General features: G+C 57.5%; 4 protein-coding genes across 4 annotated transcripts; 2 read left to right on the top strand and 2 right to left on the bottom strand.

The window, feature by feature from the left end:
* Nucleotides 1–393: 393 nt before the first annotated feature.
* Nucleotides 394–12863, bottom strand: ACRALDRAFT_1033186 (uncharacterized protein; the record flags this gene model as incomplete). The annotated part of the gene is made up of 5 exons (XM_071014937.1): nucleotides 394–3454; nucleotides 3506–5055; nucleotides 5137–12054; nucleotides 12112–12588; nucleotides 12672–12863. 5 exons carry the CDS (start codon nucleotides 12861–12863, stop codon nucleotides 394–396), a joined length of 12198 nt encoding a protein of 4065 aa, XP_070875350.1.
* Nucleotides 12864–12971: 108 nt separating this feature from the next.
* Nucleotides 12972–14775, top strand: ACRALDRAFT_1070601 (uncharacterized protein; the record flags this gene model as incomplete). Its single annotated transcript, XM_071017786.1, has 3 exons — nucleotides 12972–13052; nucleotides 13163–14169; nucleotides 14247–14775. The coding sequence occupies 3 exons, from the start codon at nucleotides 12972–12974 to the stop codon at nucleotides 14773–14775; spliced, it is 1617 nt and encodes a 538-aa protein (XP_070875349.1).
* An 826-nt stretch (nucleotides 14776–15601) lies between these two features.
* ACRALDRAFT_1063699 (uncharacterized protein) lies at nucleotides 15602–16190 on the top strand. The gene has a single exon (XM_071016842.1). It carries the CDS (start codon nucleotides 15745–15747, stop codon nucleotides 16114–16116), a length of 372 nt encoding a protein of 123 aa, XP_070875348.1. The 5' UTR covers nucleotides 15602–15744; the 3' UTR covers nucleotides 16117–16190.
* A 34-nt stretch (nucleotides 16191–16224) lies between these two features.
* On the bottom strand, nucleotides 16225–17728 carry ACRALDRAFT_2053572 (uncharacterized protein). The gene is made up of 2 exons (XM_071021678.1): nucleotides 17481–17728; nucleotides 16225–17418 (listed from the first exon to the last, which is right to left on the bottom strand). The coding sequence occupies exons 1-2, from the start codon at nucleotides 17687–17689 to the stop codon at nucleotides 16398–16400; spliced, it is 1230 nt and encodes a 409-aa protein (XP_070875347.1). The 5' UTR covers nucleotides 17690–17728; the 3' UTR covers nucleotides 16225–16397.
* Between the last annotated feature and the right edge of the window lie 1155 nt (nucleotides 17729–18883).

Here is an 18883-nt window from a genome sequence, read left to right as displayed (position 1 = left end):
CTGATAGGGGATCATGATCATGTAGCGCTGGCTTGAGGGTTCCAGAGGAATAACAGGCATGTAGAAAGAGTTATGCAGCCAGGTATATCACTAGAGTCGGATAATCGAGACTCTTTCTTATACTGGTCGTACGGGAGCCCAAAAAAAAGAAAAAAAAGAAAAAAGGGAAAAAGGGGTTGTCTCCATGCCGCGTTGTCAAGTGACAACGGCCCGACACAGCTGTCACAATGAACCAATCAGGTTACGATTTACTACATTGGGTACCGTGACCGTCAACGCGTGCACTGTGTACATATTCGTCAATGTCGAGATTGTGAGATTGTTAAAGCAGACTTCAATATCATCAGCAACTCCCAACTCCTTAACTAAAGAATTACATATTTTTGACTTCCCCTAGTTCGTCAGGGACGGCATCCGGATCTTGTTCCCCCCTGCAAATGAAACACTCAAAAAGTCGTGGAGGAGTGGCTCCATACCCGCCTGAGGCGCAGCATCCAACCACTCGTCCAAACCGACAAGACTATATGCTGTCTTGGGACCGTCCTGCTCCTCCAGATACGCCTTCAGCTGACTGGGCGGCAATTTACTGTTGTTACAATGATGCACAAACTTGGCCGCCGTCTCACTCTCATCCTTGGTGGACGTGGCGTTGACAGTCTCCAGTGCGACATCGACAAGCTGACTCGATACGTCTTGCACTGAAACAAGATCGAGCGGTCCTTCGACCTTGCCCTCAAGTGCAGGAACCTTTCCGAGGGATCGTGAGGTGTTGAGGATGGCCGCCATCAAGTCCAGCTTGGGCGCACCCGCTCCGACGATGCTGGCGGGCCGGTGAATCACCACAGGCAAGCCGCGCTGGGTGCTCAGCGCCTCCAAGACCTGCTCGGCCACCCACTTGCTGTCCTGGTACCCGCTCTGCGACTCGGGCGCGGGGATGCGGTCGCTCGCAGACTGCTTCAAGAGCGGCGGCGACGTCGCGTCGTTGTCGTTGCTGTCGATTGTGGGCACGAGCGCCACTGCGCCGGTAGACACAAAGTGAAGGGGGATGGATCGGACAAGTGCCATGCGGCAGAGCGCAACGGTGGACGACACATTGGACGCGCGTAGGGATTGGTACGTCTTGAGGAACGACACCTGCGCGCCGTTGTGGATGATCATGTCGGCACGCTTGCTGAGACTGTCAAAGTCGGTCTCCGAAAGCCCCAGGAGAGGTGATTCTAGGTCGCCAGCGTACTCGACAATCTTGTCGCTCTGGACCGGCACGCGACGCGCCTGGCCGTGGGCGCCACGGATGGCAATGCAGTGCACCTCGCGAACCCGATCATCGTCGACAAGACGCTGCGCAATCGAGCGGCCCAGGAACCCGGTGGCACCTGTGAGCACCACGACTAGGCCGTTCGGGTTTGTGCCGCCGTTCTGCGTCAAGGAAGTGGCCCCTTCTTGGGATGGAGGACGCAGTGCTTCTTCGCACGCATCTGCGATTTCCTTGTGCCAATCCACCCGTGCAGTTTGGCCCATTGCACCAAGGGCGTCGCTGTTCTCGTCGGACGAGGCAAACAGCGCCGCCATTTCGCCCAAAGAGCTGTGCTGGAAGAGCGCAGGTAGCTGAATCTTAGCAGGCGCGAACTGTTTCTCCAGCAAGGATCGAAGCTCGATCAAGTTTCGAGAGTTGCCGCCGAGGTAAAAGAAGTCGGTGTCGGGACCCACGATGTGCAATGCCTTCGCCCCGAGGACCTGCTCCCAGATTTTCGCAACCTGTCTCTCGGACTCGGACAAGGAGGCCATCGAATCCTCGACATTGCCATTCAATCGCTTCGACCCTTGAAGCGCGGAGGATGGGATGGGGTATTCGTCAATGGCGCGTCTGTCTGTCTTGCCGTTCGAGTTGGTCGGGATTCCAGCAATGGGAACCCAGACCGAAGGACGCATGTATGGCGGCAAGGGAAGCTGTTCGCGGAGCCCGTGCCTCACCCACTCGATGCTCTCCTCGCCAGCATCTCTGCCCAAGACGACCAGCGCCGCGAGCATCTCGTCATCGGGACGCCACGACACAGCGGCGTTGCTGATGATGTCCTTGGAGCAGCGAACAATGGTCGCGGCAATCTCGTCAAGCTCGACCCGCTGGCCCCGGATCTTGACCTGGCTGTCTTGACTTCCAATGCGTCCCAGGACCGTCAGCGTGCCGTCTTCTGCAGACAAACGGCCTAGGTCACCCGTTCGGTAGACGGGGATGCCCGGGGGCTCAACGCCTCCGCGAATCACCTTCGAGTCGATGAACTGGCGTTCGGTCTCCTCGGGCCTGTTGACGTATCCGGGGCTGACGGAGTAGCGCGAAGAAATGCAAATCTCGCCAGGAAAGCCAGAGGGCACGGGGTTAAGCTGTCCATCCACAATGGTGAGGCTGTAGTTTGGCAAGATGCGAATGCTGTCCGAATCAGCCATAATGTCCTCCTCCGTTTGGTACGGGACCAATCCTCTGGCACAGCCCAGATACGTCTCTGTTGGACCGTACGCGTTGAACAGCTTCAGGTCGGGAAGAGCCAGTTGATGGAAAGCTCGGCGAAGATGGTGCGTGACTTTCTCGCCGCCGGCATGGGCAAACCGCCACTGATGACACTGCTTCAGATCATCGAAACCATGCTGGAGCATCATGTGGTACTCCGAGGGGACAATGCAGGTATACGTCACGCCTTCGGAGAGCATGAGCTTGGAAAGGTGCTTCGGATCTCCTCGGCCGTGCTGACCAACGACGATCAGTGTGCCGCCGCGGGCCAGGGCATTGAAGATCTGGTCCAGAGCCATGTCGAAGCCATGCGACGTCTGCTGCAGAACCACCTGGCGTTCGCCCACTACGTCGGCAAGGACATAGATCTGGTTCAAGAGGCCAATATGTGTCAGGCGGACGCCCTTGGGCACGCCAGTGGAACCACTCGTGTACAAGAGGACGGCATCCCCATCCCTCTCACTCAGATTAGGAGTCAGACCCGATTCCGAGGAAGCTGTGCCTGTGGATGCCATCAGCTCTTCCAAGCGCAATGGCTCGGCATCCAGTGCCGGAGTCTCTCCGCGAGCAGCGGCCACCAGCTCTTCCGCGAGGTCCTTGGTGGCCTCGGAGTGAATGATGTACCGGGGCTTGCAGTCGGCAACGATGGCCGCGAGCCTCTGCCGGTGATTACGCATGTCGAGCGGCACCCAAACAAGGCCTTGACGGAGAACGGAAAGCAGAGTGCAAATGGAGTTGACGTTCGGGGGTAGCAGAACAGCGACTCTGGATCCGGGCTGAATGTTGCTGGCCTGGAGCCCTCGGCAGATCTGATCGGTCATCTTGATCATGTCAGAGTATGAGACTTGGTTGCCGTCGTCGTCTTTGATGGCGATGGAATCTGGGAACTTGGTCGCGACCCTTTCAATCTGGTCGACGAGGGTACCCTCCCATTCGATGTTTACTGGAAAGCTGTCAGCATGACGTTCGGACATGGCGATTCGTTCGAGGAATAGAGTGAACTTGCCTGTGGGACCATGGCCCAGGGCGGTGGCCTTGCGCATCTCTTGCGAATCAGCGAGGGGACAAGTGCTGACCCGGATAGAAGAGTCGTGCGCAAACGACTTCAACGTGTGCATGTACCACTTCATCAGCATCTTGGTATCGGCAGCACTGTACATGTATCGCTGCGTGGTAAAGGAGAGAATGCAAGCGCCGCGAGGGGTATCCGAGACCTCGACGGCCAGGTCATACGAGTTCTTCGCGGCCATCGCGCCGGTCCACTCGAGGTTCCCATCACCCAAGGGGCTGGACGACGGGATGCCAAGTCGGTAGTTGACGATGACCTGGAACAGCGGATGATGGGTGGCATGGCGAGGCACCTTGAGCTGATCGAGCAGCATCTCGAACGGAACGCCGGCGTTGGACAGAGCTGCCAAAACGGTGTCCCTCGTGCGCTGGGCGACCTTGTCGAAACTCTCGTCATCCTGGAGCTGGACTCGGAGGGGCAGCAGGTTGAGATAGCAGCCTATGGCCTGCGCGTCATCCGCATCCGGGCCACGGTTCGAGTCGACGATGCCGATGTTCATGTCCTCGGTGGTACCGAGGCAGCGAGCGAGCAGGGCGTGGAAACTGGCGACATAGAAGTGGAAGGGAGTGATGCGGAGTTCCGAAGACTTGGTCCGGATCAGGGCGCATAGGTCGGCCTCCAGTTTGATATCGAAGGTCTGGAGGTCATACTCGTAAAGAGGCTGGCGACTCCGCGTCTTCGCAAAGGGGAGTAGAGGCATCGGGCCCAGAGGGGACTCGTGGGCCTTCATCCAGTATGCGAGCTTGCTCGCCAGCTTGTCTGGCGTGCACTCTGCCCGCCTCTTGGCGCACACGTCGATGGCCTGGGCCGGAGAGCTTCTCAGGGGCTGCCCGGAATACGCCATGGTCAGCTCTGTGAGGAACACAATGGTAGCCTGAGCGTCCATGACGATGTGGTGGTGCACAAAGACGATATGGTGAAGGTTAGGTGATACGGACAGCACAGCCACGACCATCAGCTTGCCATTGGCAATGTCGAAAACGTGCTCGCGCAGCTGTTGCACCTGGGCATCGACATCCGCCTCGCTGTCTATCTGTTTGCGGATCACCTGGATCCCAGAGTCCGTCCTTACAGCCTGGACGGCCTGCTGCGTGCTGGGATCAACCAAGTACGCGCTGCGGAGGGCTTCGTGGCGTTTAGCCATGTGTTGCAGGGCGCCCTCGAACTGGGCCATGTTCAGGCGGTGTGGATACCTACCGCGGAACAAAACGTTTTGGCTGGACCTGTCGGCCAGATACTCGTGGAGGAAATGGAGAGCCTCTTGAGAGTGAGACACGGGCCCCGTACGCTCGTAGCTGTCTGCCTCTCTGGGCGCGGCGATGGAGGAGTCTGGAGATTGTTGCCGGGCCGAATTCTTACCGCCCGTGGATGACCCAAAGACGGACGGGGCGGCGGTGCTGTTCGGCGAACTCGGGCTATCGAGCCATCGATCGTTGCTGGCTTGATGATCGGAGGATGTTTCAGAGCGTGAAGCAGAAGACGTCTCGCCACACTCGATGGTGATTTTTGGCGCATCCGATCGTCGGGCAGAAGCCGGCTTGTCCATCTTTGCATCCGTCTTGACCTCTGCGGAAGAAGTTGGTTCCTGCTGGCCGGGAGAGACATTGAGCTTCGACTTGACCTCGATGCTGATATCGGCAATGGTGGCGTCGCTGAGGATCCTCAGGGTGGGCACATCGACAGCGAGCTCCTTGAGGAACCAAGACCGCAACTCGACGGCCACCAACGAGTCAATGCCCAGCGAGAGAAGTGCCGTCTTGGGGTCCATGGGCGAGCCCGTGTCAGCCAGCTGAAGCACCAGGCGCAGTTTGCGCGAAAAGGCCGTCTCGATCGCCGTCAAGATGTCCTCATCGCTGGTCGCCTCGGCGATGTGCTGCCGGAGGGTCTTGTCAGGCTCAGCGCCCATTCCCGTCGCGGCGAGGCCCTGGTTCTCGGAGGGTACAAAGTGCGAGAAGCGCGGGAATCGCTTCCAGCTCGCCGTGTTGGACATGGCGAGACCGGTGTGTATCTCCGGATCGAGGCCCTTGTTCGGCCGGCCGGCTTCGATGGCCTCGGCCATGATGGTGTGGAACTCGGGCTCGGAGATGGACATGTACGCAGCCGCCTTCATCTGGGCCTCGAGAATCTCGCCTGCGTTGCGCCACATCCATCCAAAGCCGACAAGCATGGCAATGTCGATGACCGAAGCAGACACGCCGCGTGCTCTGCGCTGCGATGCCAGGCTGGCCATGAACATGTTTGCGGCTGCGTAGTTGGATTGTCCAGGGTTGCCGATGACGCGAGACAGAGACGAGAAGAGAATGAAGAATTCGAGAGGGTCCGAGTAGAACATCTTGTCGAGATACTCGCTGCCTCGCACCTTGGGCCCCAGGACAGCATCAAAGTCCTCCAAAGTCATGGCGCTGAAGGGCCTGTCTCGAAGCACCATGGCACCATTCATGACACCGCCAATGGGGGGCATTGTCTCGACAATCTGCCGATGAACGTCGTGGAGCATCTCCTCGTCCGCCACGTCGAGCGCAAATACTCGGACGTGGGCACCCTTGCTCTTCCAGTCGTCCAGGAAGCGGCCGTCAATGTTGGGCTTTCGGCTCGATAGCGCCAGGTGCCGCGCACCGTTGTCAATCATCCAGTTGCAGAGACCGAGACCGAGTTCGCCGGTCAGACCCACGAGGAAGTACGTCTTGTCGTGGGAGAACATGTTGCTGGTGTCGAGGGGCTTCACAACGGCCGCGACCTGCTCCACGCACTCCCAGTCGACCATCTCGAGGGGGTCAGAGATATGTGGTGCTGTTGTGCGGTTCGTGGGCAGACTGTCAACGGGGGTCGCGGCAGAAGTACTGGGGCCTGTAGCAGAAGACTCGGCCACTGGGGACTTGGCTTCGTCTTTGAGAACTTCTCGCACCTCGTCCAAGCTGAGCGAGACGGTGAGGTGACCGTTACGGTTCGTCTGGCCGGTCAAATGACAAACCTCAACAGCGTCGTCCAGACCGGAAGCCAATCGCTGGTAGAACCCAGCAATGGGCTCTTCTCCGAGCGTCAACAGGCAGCGGACATGGCTTGGAACCTGAGAACGAAGCTCCCTTTCTGTGATGAATGGGTGGAGAACCCGAGGCGTTCTGTCGACACCACCCTTGGCTCGGGCCGGAACGCTGCTCGAAGCTGTCCAGAGCAGCTCAAGGCCATGGGCGGATGTGACCTCGGAAACCATTTCCGCAACAAACGCATCAGAAACGTGTAACCAGACCGTGCCCTTGATGTTTGCCAGAGGCTTCACGAGGCTTTCGCCGATGATGCGCACCAGAGCTGCTCGGAGCGATCTTTGCGCAGTGGTGCTTGGGGACTGGCAAAGTGTGATGATGTTGTCGGATGAAACGCTGATAACGGAGCTGTTGGTAGGGGTCAAGGCGAGGACCGTCTCTCCCGACTCGACGGCTTTACCGACACAGACGAAATGATGCCGGCCTTCTTTCGTGGCCACCGGGAAGAGAGAGCAGGCCTGAACGCGTACTTGGACCGGAGAGGAAAGGTCGCCAGCACGGCTTGTGACGGCGGCAGAAGTCTGCTCCAGCCAACACACGCCACTGGGCGACTCCCTCCTCAGCGTCACAGACTGCTGCGAGACATTGACTTGACCTTGGACAGTACGCCTGCCCGAGTTGATCCTTTGGTTCGAGGCTTCTTCGGGGAGGATCCTCGGGATGTACGTGTCGCCGTCCTGGATCAAAGTCTCCGTCTCACTGGACCAGACCACATCTTCAAACTCCGGATCATCGGTATACAGCATGCGCAGAAGCATGTTGGACAACAAAACGGCAGGCTTCTCCGTCTTGGCAGGGTCCATGTCGACGAACTGAAGGTTCAAGTGCGCGAGCTCCTGCATGACAGAGCGTCCAAGACCGACCATGATATTGGCGTAGGGGTCGTCGGCACGGCAGCCGCGCGTTGCCCAGAGGATCGTCTTGGCGTTGTTGAAGATGCTCTTCAGGGTTTGGAACTTGATAGGGTCCATCTTGCGGAAGGTGGCCTCGTAAAGATCGACGAGCGAGATGACGGCGCTTCCTAAAGGCAGAGCGTCCTGGGCCAAGACCGGGTCGTGGAGTCCTTGGGCGACGGTGATGGTGCCTGCAAACGGAGAAAGCAAGTCCTTGATCTCGCTGGCCAGGGCGGACCCGGTATGCTCTGCGATGAGAGCGATGTGGTCAATCTTGGGAGCAAGTGGCTGGCTGGGCTCCATGAGGAGAGGGTTCCTAAGTGCCTGGACCCTGTCATCCAAAGCCTGGGTGGTAAAGACGGAGAAGGTGTATCTGTCCTCGTCTTCAAGGTCGCGACACTGGACATCGACACCAGAGAAACCCTGGCGGCGCAGGATGCCGTCCCACTCGTCGATGGAGACAGTCGGGTGGTTGATGCGTCCCTCTTCCTGTCCGAGCCACCAGCCCGGCAGCGCCGAAAAGATGGTCTGGATCCACAGAGCCTCGCTTGTAATCTCCAGCAGGATCATACGGCCGCCAGGCTTCAGGAGCTTGTGGCAATGGGCGATGGTCGTCTCCAGGTGCTTGGTGGCATGGAGCACGTTGGCGGCCATGATGACATCGAACGAGTGCTCCTCGAAGCCTTGTTCCACCGGGTCGCGCTCAATGTCCAGCGTCTTGAAGATCATCTTGTGCGCATGGCTTGAGAAGGCCGAAGCAGCCTTCTCGAAGAAACCAGGCGAGATGTCCGTGTAGGTGTACGAGGCAAAGTTGGACTGAAGGCACTTCAGAGCCGTGTTGGTGGTTCCTCCCGTCCCGGCACCAATCTCGAGGATGTTCATCTGCGGATAGCGGTGGGCAAGTTGTCCGACAAGCTCGCCTACCTGGGTGTTGGCCGTCTGCCCGCCAATACAGTCCTTGTAAAGCCTGTTCAGGACGTCGTCCTCCATGAGAATCTGCAGGGGGGGCACCTTGCCACGGACAATGTCAGGATACGCCTGGCCAATGGCATGCACGGCGCGCAGACTGATTTCGTCGCCAAACTCGTCGCGCCAGCCATGGATATCCTCTTGTCCGTCGACTGCCCACTCCGCCTTGACTCGGGGATGTTGACCACCTTCAATGGAGGGCAGCAGCCTGTCAAACACCCAGCCCAGGGAGGCCTTGTAGTGCCAGGGCATGTCTTCAATCTCCGGTGTTGAGATGTCCTCCCGGAGTTTCCTCAAGAAGAAATACGAGGTCCGCTCCAAAACCTCATAGAGCCGGGAATCGTCATGACTCGCTTGGATGATTCTGTCGTTCTCAATACCACATGAGACATCCTTTCTCCAGACCGTATGGGAGAAGAGCTTGCGATCTTGGTCGGGGCTTTGTGTCGTGAACGAGGTGCAGGTAAGACCCTCGAGCTGACACTGAAGGGTATCCGTATTGCCAGCCGCGGAGTAGAGATCCACGTCGGCGCAAATGATCTTATCAGAGGCCTCGCGCAAGATGCAGTCGGCACTAAAGTGCTTCTGCTTCTGCTGCTGCTGCTCGCGCTGCTGAACCGGCGTGACCCTGACGCGGCGAATGCTCGTGGGAAGGTAAGCGGTCCACATGCGTCCGTCGTTCGGGTAACAGAAAGCAGAGAAGACGCCGTGGAAGGAAGTATCCAACACGGCAGGGTCCACAATCAGGTGAGTCCGGTCATTTTGCGACATGGAAACGGTGGCGAAGCCGAGGCGTCGATGGATGGAGTTGGCCAGGAAGTCTCCCGAGTAGTCGAGGCCAATGCCGCTCACGCTTGCGTAGAACTGGTCGAGGTTCACGTCCGTGAGTGGAAGCTGCGGCTCACCTCTCAGCAGCGGTCGTAGAGTCTCCGCCTCTTGCGTGCTCGTGATGATGGTTGCCGATCCGGTAAAGTTGCAATGGCTCTGCTCATCGGCTCCGGCATCCGCTTCGACGCTGTAGCAGGAATACTCGGCCATGGTGGTCGTTGCATCTTGCTGGCGCGTGCGGATCACAAAGGTAACCTCGGTACCGCTAGAGGACTGCTCGGACAGCGTAATGGCCCGGTGGATCTTCATGTCGTTCAGCTCAATCACATTGACCTTGTTGGGCTGCTCGGGGACTAAGTACGACGCCGCCTCGACGGCCATGGACACATAGCCCGCGGCGGGGAAGAGGACCTGGTTCTGGAACTTGTGCCCACGCAGCCAGTCCATCTCCCTGACCCTCATGATCTTGCGCCAATGCACCTCTTGACGGTTGCCGCTGACGGTAGGCACCCCCAGCAGATCGTGTTCCGGTTCCCGACGGCCTCGCCACAGCTTGGATGTTCGCGATTCCCACAGGAGGGACTTGCTGTGGTTCCATGGGAACGTGGGCAGGGATTTGCAAACTTGCGGACGGAACGATGCCTCATCGGACACGCAGGCTCGGGCAAACGCTTCGAAATCGGGCATGGCCTGACCGCGTACGTCCACTTGGACATGTCTCCATACGAAGCCCAGAGCCTCCGAGAAGGCGGCGAAATCATCCTCGCCTCTCTTGAGCACACCGCTGTATGGCACCGCAACACCGGCCAGGGACTTGATCAGGTCGCTCGCGGGACCGCGCAGAGCTGGGTGCGGGCCAACTTCGAGCACGAGATCGAGCCGTTGGCTTTCTTGTACAGCCCGATCCAGCGCCTGGGAGAACATGACTGGTTGGACGAGATTGTCCACCCAGTACTGGTCGGCAAAGCTTCCCGGCTCGTGTGTGTAGCGTCCGGCCGAGCCGTGGACGCTGGAATACCAGACGCAGTCGCCGCCGGCATCGGTTCGGAGAACTTGGATGCCGCAGGCGCGCAGCGAATCCAGGTAGGCGCCCGAGCAGGGCTTCATGTGGTGAGAGTGATAGGCCTTGTCTACCTGCAGCGCCCGAGCAAAGACCCCCTCGGCGTCAAGAACCTCCTTGGCCTCGAGTATGGCATCGGCGTCTCCAGAAACTGTGACACTGGACCTGGCATTGCTTGCGGCGACCGAGACACGACCGTGGAACTGGGGACGCTGGCAGAATTCTTGTGCCTTTTGAAAGGACAACCCGATGGCCATCATGGCGCCGGGCTGGCCGGTCGGCGACGAGGCGAGATGGGAGTGTACGCCACGGTAGTAGGCGATGCGGATGGCATCTCGGGCAGACAAATACCCAGCGGCGTATGCAGCAGCAATCTCTCCGGACGAGTGGCCAACAACGCCATGGAAAGAAATACCGGCTACCTTGAGGAGATCCACGAGGGCGACCTGTACAGCCGTGCAGATGGGCTGCGCAATCTCGGCGACCTTGACGCGAGAGCTCTCCTCGGGCGCCAACAGCTCCGAGTGAAGAGACCACGAGGGCGCATCGGGGAGATCATCAAGGGACGCCTGAAGCTCGTCGATGGACTTTCTGAAACAGGCCGACTGCCTATGAAGTTCTGCGCCCATTGTGGGCCATTGCGCGCCTTGACCCGTGAAGACGCCCAAAATGCGAGCCGGGTACTTTTCGGACACTCGTGCGGCTTTGGACGACTGGACGGAGAGCGCATTCGCATCCTTGCTGGCGGCAGCCAAACGTTCGATGAGCTGCTCTCGGTCGACAGCGGCAATCGCAGCTCGGACAGGGAAGTGCTCGCGGCGAAGCTGCAGGGTCCATGCTAGGTCTCGGAGGTTGATGCCGGGGTCCGCCTGGAGGGCTTGAGACAGATTCGACATGGCAGTCATCAGGCCCTCGTCCGAGCCGGCGGAGAGTGTGAAGGGTCCCAAGTGCTGCTGCTGGATGCTGTCCGAAGCGGCCGGCGCGATGGCATTCGCATCGTTTTCATCTTCCTGGCCATCGGAAGGAGACCAGCTCTCAATAATGGCGTGTGCATTCGTTCCACCGAAACCGAACGAGTTGACACTGGCCCTCCGCGGCACACCCTTGGGCAGTTCCGGCCAGGATTGTAGGCGGGTGGGAACCTCGAGGCAGTCGTAGAAGGGTTCGATCTTGGGGTTGAGACGGTTGAAGTGGAGGTTCGGGGGGATCTGGCCATGCTGCACAGCCAAGGAAGCTTTGAGCAATCCCGCCAGCCCGGCCGCTCCCTCCAGATGTCCGATGACGGTCTTGACGGAGCCAACGTAGAGCATGTCCGAGTCTAGCAGTTTCCCAGAGGGGAAGAATGCACTTCGAATGGCGCGGGCTTCCTTGGGATCGCCTGCTTGCGTACCAGTGCCATGGGCCTCGAAGTATTGGCAGCGATCCTCTGCCTTTCGCCAGTCCAAGCCACATTTGCTGTAGGTGGAGTGAATGAGTGCCGCTTGGGCTTCTGAACTGGGAACGGTGAGACCTTCCGATCGACCGTCCTGGTTTACGCCCGTCTCTCTGATGATGCATTCGATGTGGTCGTTGTCGGCTAGGGCCTGGCTCAACCGCTTGATAATGACGGCTACGAAGCCCTCACCTCGAGCATAACCATCCGCATCAGCGTCCCACATCCTGGAGCGTCCCGTGGGCGACAACATGGACAACTTGTCATATCTTAGTCACCGCGTGTCTTGAATTTGTGGTGATGCAGTGCGACTTACTTGGGATTCATAGATGTACTTCTCGGGCCCAAGAATGAGGTTCACGCCCGCCGCCACGGCCAAGTTGACTTCGCCGCTCCTCAAGGCTTGCACAGCCTGATGCAGGGCAACCAAGCTCGAGGAACATGCCGTGTCGACGTTGACGGAAGGCCCTCGCCAGTCGAAGAAGTACGAAACTCGGTTGGCAATAATGGCTCGGCTCGACCCCGTGGCTGTGTATTGCGGAGCGCACTGCACGTCCTTGTTCAGTATGTCGTAATAATCATCCGTCATCTGGCCGACGAAGACGCCGGTGGAAGAGCCACGAAGGTCTGACATGGCGTATCCGGCGTCTTCGATGCCTTCGTAGACGGTTTCGAGGAGGAGTCGTTGCTGGGGATCCATGCTTTCGGCCTCTTTGGGGTTGAGATTAAAAAAGCCATGGTCGAATTCGCCCACGTCCTCTTCAAGAACGTATGAGTGAGCAACATTGGAGGTCTGGTGGTCTATGTTAGCCACGCTTCAGGGTCTAGTCTGTGCGTGCGGCCCGCGGGAAGATGGACGGTAAACGTGGAACCTACACCATGGCGCACACTTTCTGGGTGGTGAAAGGCGTGCTGGTTGAACTTGCTTAGGGGAATCTCCTTTCGAAGATCAGGGGGAGTACGCAGAATCTGCCAGAGTTTCGATGGAGAGTTGGCGCCTCCTGGGAAGCGACAGCTGGTTCCAACAATGGCCACTGGCTCCGTCTTCCAGCTGTCTCTGCGTGCCATATTGGGAGTGGCGGGGCGAATAATGATTGTATTAGGTATGAGATGGAAGCAGCGTATTCGAGGAGTGAAGCAGTATCTGTCTCAGGCGGAGCGACTGAACGCTGAGTGATGGCTAAGAATCGTATCTCGATGAGCCGATGCTTCGAGATTCGTGCCTGTGTAATGAGAAAGGAGGTGTTGCTTCTGAAGGTTAGATGTCGAGAATTCGAGTGAAGCCAGCTCCAGGAAATGTATAGACACAGACAGGCTGCAGTGGGATAGAAACAAGAGTGCAACCTGGCCTGTCTTTGATATGGCAGGGCATTCTTCCTCCTGTAAGCCTGATGTGGAACCCGGACCGGTGGATTACTCTTTCTCGGCGAGGGCGGTGGCGGCTCGTTGGGATACCGCCGGCACGGCGGAATCCATCAGGCTTCACCTTGGCCAAAAAGCCCCGTAGTCGGCATATTTCCAGATTCCTGCGCCGACGGTTCAATCGAAGGTATTCCACCGAGATAATAGACGACGACCAAAACGCCATCACGTCTGTAACCACCTTCAAGTTTGAACCTCCGCGAAACATTGTTGTTAGGCCACATGAACGCGTGGTGAGCTTATCGTCAAGTTCACGTCACGCAGCTGTCTCTCGATTTTCAAGTGTTGATCCCCATTCATACCGTTGCGACTCCTCTGCCGTTGCGACTCCTCTGCCGTTGCGAGTCCTCTGCCGTTGCGAGTCCTCTGCCGTTGCGAGTCCTCTGCCGTTGCGAGTCCTCTGCCGTTGCGAGTCCTCTACCGTTGCAGAAATGAGCGTCCGAAAGGCACTTGTCGGGAAAGGTCCCGGCGAATACAAAGTCATCCACGATGCGCCGATACCCGATCTACAGCCAGACCAGATGCTATGCAAGACTACTGCCGTGGCCTTGAACCCCGCGGATGCGAAGACCATCGACAACTCACCGAGCCCGGGAATCGGTGGCTACGACTTCTCAGGCACTGTCGTCGAGGTGGGAAGTTCTGTTACGAGGTTCCAAGCCGGTGATCGAGTTTTTGGATTCGTCCACGGCCTGAACGCGGACAATGTGGGATCTGGTGCATTTGCGGATCACGTAGTTGCAACGGCCGACCTTTGCTGCAAGGTGCCCGCATCAATGTCATCCAACCAGGCAAGTACGATGGCGCTGGCATTCGGAACCGTGGGCTACGCCATGTTCAAGCAGCTCGGACTGGCCATGCCTGGCTCCGAAACGGGTGAGAGGCCGGAATACGTTCTTGTTGCTGGTGGAAACACAGCTTCCGGCCGGATGGCCATTCAGCTTCTGAAACTGTAAGGACTCTATCCGCAAAGATGAATCCACGCGGACACCTCGCGAGCTTGAGCTGAGACGTCACGACTCACTTTAGGTCCGGCATCAAACCCGTCGTCACTTGCAGCGTCAACGCCAACGCCACCATGAAGGACCTCGGCGCGGCGGAGACGTTCGACTACCGTTCAAGCACCTGCGGCCGAGAGATCAAAAACTTCACCCGCAACACGCTGGTGCACGCTCTCGACTGCGTCACATCCGCCGATACCATGACCATGTGTTTCGAGGCCCTGGGCGCCAAGGGGGGCAAATACATCGGACTCGAGGCCCCGCCGACGCAGGTCAAGTATACGCGGCGAGACGTGACCGTGGACTGGGTCCAGGCGCTGTCGCTCTTTGGGAAGGCTGTGAAGCTGGATGGCGTGTACGGTAGACCCGCCTCGCCATCGGATCGTCAGTTCGCGGCCCAGCTATACAGGGCGGCTGAGAGATGGACCCAAGAGGGATTGGTGCGGGGTCCTGACTGGCAGCTTCGAGAAGGTGGCTTGGAAGAGATTGCAGAAGGAATCGATCAAGTGCGCAAGGGCAAGGTTCAAGGTTACAAGTTGGTGTACCCGATAGCTTAGGACACTACCGTATTATCCCACAAATTTCATAAACCTAGCGTCTTTTTAAGCGAAAGGGACTACCCCACAATACTAGCCGAAACGAACAACGGCCTCTAGCCCTAACTTCCGCTACGTACCGGCACTCTTACTAAGCGCTCTACAACCTAGGTACCAATCACATCGGCCTGTCAGTACACTGTACAACGTACACTAGCGGTACAACGTACGTACCTACACAAATGATAGCGGCATGAAATTCAGATAGGTACCTAGGTACCTAGGTATCTTAGCAGTGTCTCTAGAGTCGTGAACTTCAAGTAAAACTTCACATATGCGGATTTACCGCACTCCAGGAATGAAGCGGAGACAGCAGACTACAAATTATAATCGTTTCATAAAAGAAACAAATAGTAAGCTACGTTCACTATTTTACTATTTGTACTGCTTTTATTAGTATTCTGATGCAAAGTCCAGCCACAGACAGAACTGGAGTCTGCATGTAGAGACTATCCCAGACAGGGCCCAGCACAGCCATCATCATCAACGGTTCTTTTTCGTTGGCGCAGCCTTAACGGATAAAATATACTATTCTCCCGATCTTTATTTCCTCTGTCAGCGGGACACTCCGACAACATGGCAGCCTTCATACCCCCTGTCATTTTGACGCCTACACGACTCCTGTTACCGGGACCAGAAGCCGCCGGCCGGGGCCGGAGCAGCAGCGTCGTTGTATAGCTAGGATCAGGACTCCTTCACATATTTAAAGTAGACTGACAGCGCGTGTGGTCACGACTGTCTCTCCTCGCGTGTGGTCACGATCATTTCAAGCCAGTCCTGTCCTGTCTCTCCTCGCGTGCCGGCACCAAAGCTCATTCCCAGAAGCGCCAAGTTCCAACTTACACACGCTACTTCCATTCGCACTCGCATTCCCTTACGCACGCAAGCAAGACAAACCTCTGCCATACTCTCAACATGAGACTCCCCACCATGACCACCGTCGCCGGCGCAGGCGTCAAGATGCTCCTGTTCGGCCGTCGCCGCCAAGACCTCACCCCAACCGAGTTCCGCGACTACTACGAAAATCAACACATGCCCCTCCTCAGGAACATCTCGGGCGACGCGTTTCCCTTATCCCACGAGCGGTCCTACGTCGACCGCAGCGGGCCCTGCTTCTCCGCCAACGTGGTGCTGGGCGACCAGGAAGACTTTCTCTTCGATTCCATGGCCATCTTGACCTGGAGGGATCTGGACCACTTTGAAGCCACCTTTGCGCTGTACGGAAGCGAGCATGTCGGGCAAATAATTGCGGACGATGAGGCCCAGTTTACCGAATGGGGGAAGGCTGTGTTGGTGGCTTGACCGCCATACGTGTAGGGAGTTTGTTATAGAATCTGTACATGTATTATCGAATCAATGAGTCTGTTCACCAAGTGCATCTTCGCGTTCGATCCAGGTTGTATTTTGCTTCCCTTCGCAATGGTTGATTTATGTAATTGTACACTCTCCAGATCCTGACCAGATGCGTTCCAACTTCCACCACCACCACAAGATACGAGAGAAAAGTCACCATGTCTTTATGATGACATGTATCCAGAGTTCCTTCCGCATGAAATATATCTTCGCAAGCTACATAACGTTACTCAAATCGGCCGGTTCTCAATCGGCGGTCTCTGGATCCCAAAAACCTCATCCATCCACGAGAAAATCTTCAACTGGAAGCGAGAAACAGCGCCCAACTTGGCCTGCAGCGAGCCTTGACCCGGCCCCACCGGATCCCACATGGTCAACCCGTCCTCGCTGCCTCGAAACTGGGCAAGTTTCTGGTACGTCAAGTGCGGCTCGACGGTGTAGATGGAATCGCGCGCACTCGTGACCATGACCGGACACTTGACCTTGGCGCAGATGGGCTCCTCGCCGGGCGTCTCCAGCGAAATGTTCTCCAGCTTGCGCAGCGCGTCGACGCACGAATCGGTGCCAAAGACCATGCGCAGGTGGCCGAACTCGAGCTGGTGCTGCATGTTGAGCCCCGCCGCCCACCTCAGCACCGTATCCGCCGTGCCGTCCGACAAGTATTTCAGGAAGAACGGCGACCGCGACCGGACCTGGGGCCCAAAGTCGTAGAAGCCGTCGCAGGAGATGCAGGCTTTGATGCGGGGGTCGGTGGCGGCGCGGAGCGCAAAGTAGCCGCCCATGGCCATGCCCATGACGGCGATTCGGTCGGGGTCAATGTTCCACTCCGGATGCTCGTCGACCAGCTTCCAAAGATGGTCCAGGACGGTGGACACTACCACTTCCCAGTCCCTGCGAATCGGAGGCTGGCCTGGCCGTCGAAGCACGATGCCTTGTCCTGGGCCGTCAAACGTCATCACCGCGTACCCTCGGGACGCGGAGCCTGATGCGGTGACAAAGTATAGTTCTTCTTGTGTAGAGTCGAAGCCATTGAGCGCGAGGAGCAGGGGGACCTTTTCTGCCGGGGGTGTTGTTGTCCCTGCGGATTTCGGTGTGGGCAGGTACATGTATCCGGGAAGTTTGGTGTTCTGGTAGGGGATCTCAAACGTCTCGACGGCGTTATCGAAGAGAGCGCACGCGCTACGAAAGTTGGACACGGACTTTTCCATGATGGGCAGCAGCCTAGGGTCGGATGGGTTGACATGTAACATACTGCCCAACGCCCTGCCATTAGTCTTGCTCGCTCCATGTCACCAACAGAGAGGCATACATACTATTCACTCGCGCGCCTGTAATTGCACGCCCTCAAGAAAGCCCACCTCGCCGCTTCCCTGTCACCAACCTTCAGCGCCGTGTCCGCTGCCTCCTCGGCGAACTCCGCCGCCTCCGTCCACGCCCGGTACCAGCTTTCGGGATCATTCTTCTTGATCTTGGAAGCCGCCTCCAGACACTCGCCCACGTCGGCGCCCTGTGTGGGCGCCATGGCCCAGTACGCGGACGAACTCGAAGTTGAAGAACTCCCATGGCAGGATGTCGTGTGTCTGCGGCATCTTGAGAGGGTGGAGATGTTGTAGTGGACGATGACTAGGTGTGCATAGGAGTGTGGGTGTGGGCGACCGTGCTTGTGAAGATGATGTTGGCTATGTGGGTTTCCCAAATCGATCGAGTTGACCAGATTCGGCCGCAGGTGCGCGTCGCGTTTTCTTTTCCTGGCTTCCTGTACCAATACGTCGGTCGATACCACGCGCGACCGGGAGGTTAGGGACTAGCGTCGGGACATTTCGTCACAAACCGGGAGGATATCGGTGGATACCGCTCGGTAGGATTGTGGGGCCCCCTCGGAGGCGGGTCCGGCCGAAGCCATGTGCGAGATCGGCTCAGCTCAAGCGAGTGCGAGGTAGTCGCATGGTAGGACCCACAACGGTACTAAGTACATTGGGAGAAGGTCACGTTGCACTCGGGAGCTGATCTGGGAAGGGGCTTACATAGGTGCATCTACGTTGTATGTAAGTGGCTGAGCGAGGCAGAAACTTATGTACTGTACATACAACATAGGTACAACGTACATACCAATAGGGGCTGCGTCGTGCGGCAGCAGTATGAGACAGAGCCGAGCGGAGCTGCACGCTACGTACCGTAAACTCCGCACCTGAGACTGGGGCGGCTCAAAGCCCTGTAAAAAGGATCATTGTACAGATTAGATTGGCTGATTCTAGGAAGTATGGGGCGCCAGGTCGTTAACTCAACAGAGCAGTGTACCTAGTGTGGTATGCATACCAATTCTATGGTTCTTAGGGTACCTACATATACAACGTATAATCTCGCTTACTATACACATCTAGGTACCTCGCATGCCGTCGGTAGGGTTCTTACCCCTTGCGGTCGAAATAGGATAGGACCCAATCTTTAATTTGGGCGTAATGGGCGGCCCAGAAAAGCCGGTCCACTATAAGGGTAGTCTGGGCAGCCTTAAGAGCGGGGTTTACTAAGGCGGCCCACTATGGCCGTTTGCGCTTCGTACTTCGTAATGGGCCGCTCGTGGGCTTACGTTGTAAACGGGCCTGGTTAAAATAGGCTGGGTTGTACTAGGCTCTCCCTGTCTTTGAACTTGACCACCTATGTACATATTTCGCGGTTTTACTGGTTTAAAGAACCTTAGCCGTGGGGGTAGGAAACG

This window comes from Sodiomyces alcalophilus (assembly GCF_042370955.1).
Source record: "Sodiomyces alcalophilus JCM 7366 unplaced genomic scaffold ACRALscaffold_4, whole genome shotgun sequence".
Lineage (NCBI taxonomy): Eukaryota > Fungi > Ascomycota > Sordariomycetes > Glomerellales > Plectosphaerellaceae > Sodiomyces > Sodiomyces alcalophilus.
The sequence above is the reverse complement of the archived record's forward strand: the minus strand, read 5'-3'. Positions and strand labels throughout refer to the sequence as shown.

Coding starts and splice junctions, on each gene's coding strand:
- ACRALDRAFT_1063699 (XM_071016842.1), top strand. CDS start 15,745: ATGACCACCGTCGCCGGCGCAGGCGTCAAGATGCTCCTGTTCGGCCGT.
- ACRALDRAFT_2053572 (XM_071021678.1), bottom strand. CDS start 17,689: ATGGCGCCCACACAGGGCGCCGACGTGGGCGAGTGTCTGGAGGCGGCT. Junction 17,419..17,480: donor TACAGGCGCGCGAGTGAATA/GTATGTATGCCT, acceptor GGCGTTGGGCAG/TATGTTACATGTCAACCCAT.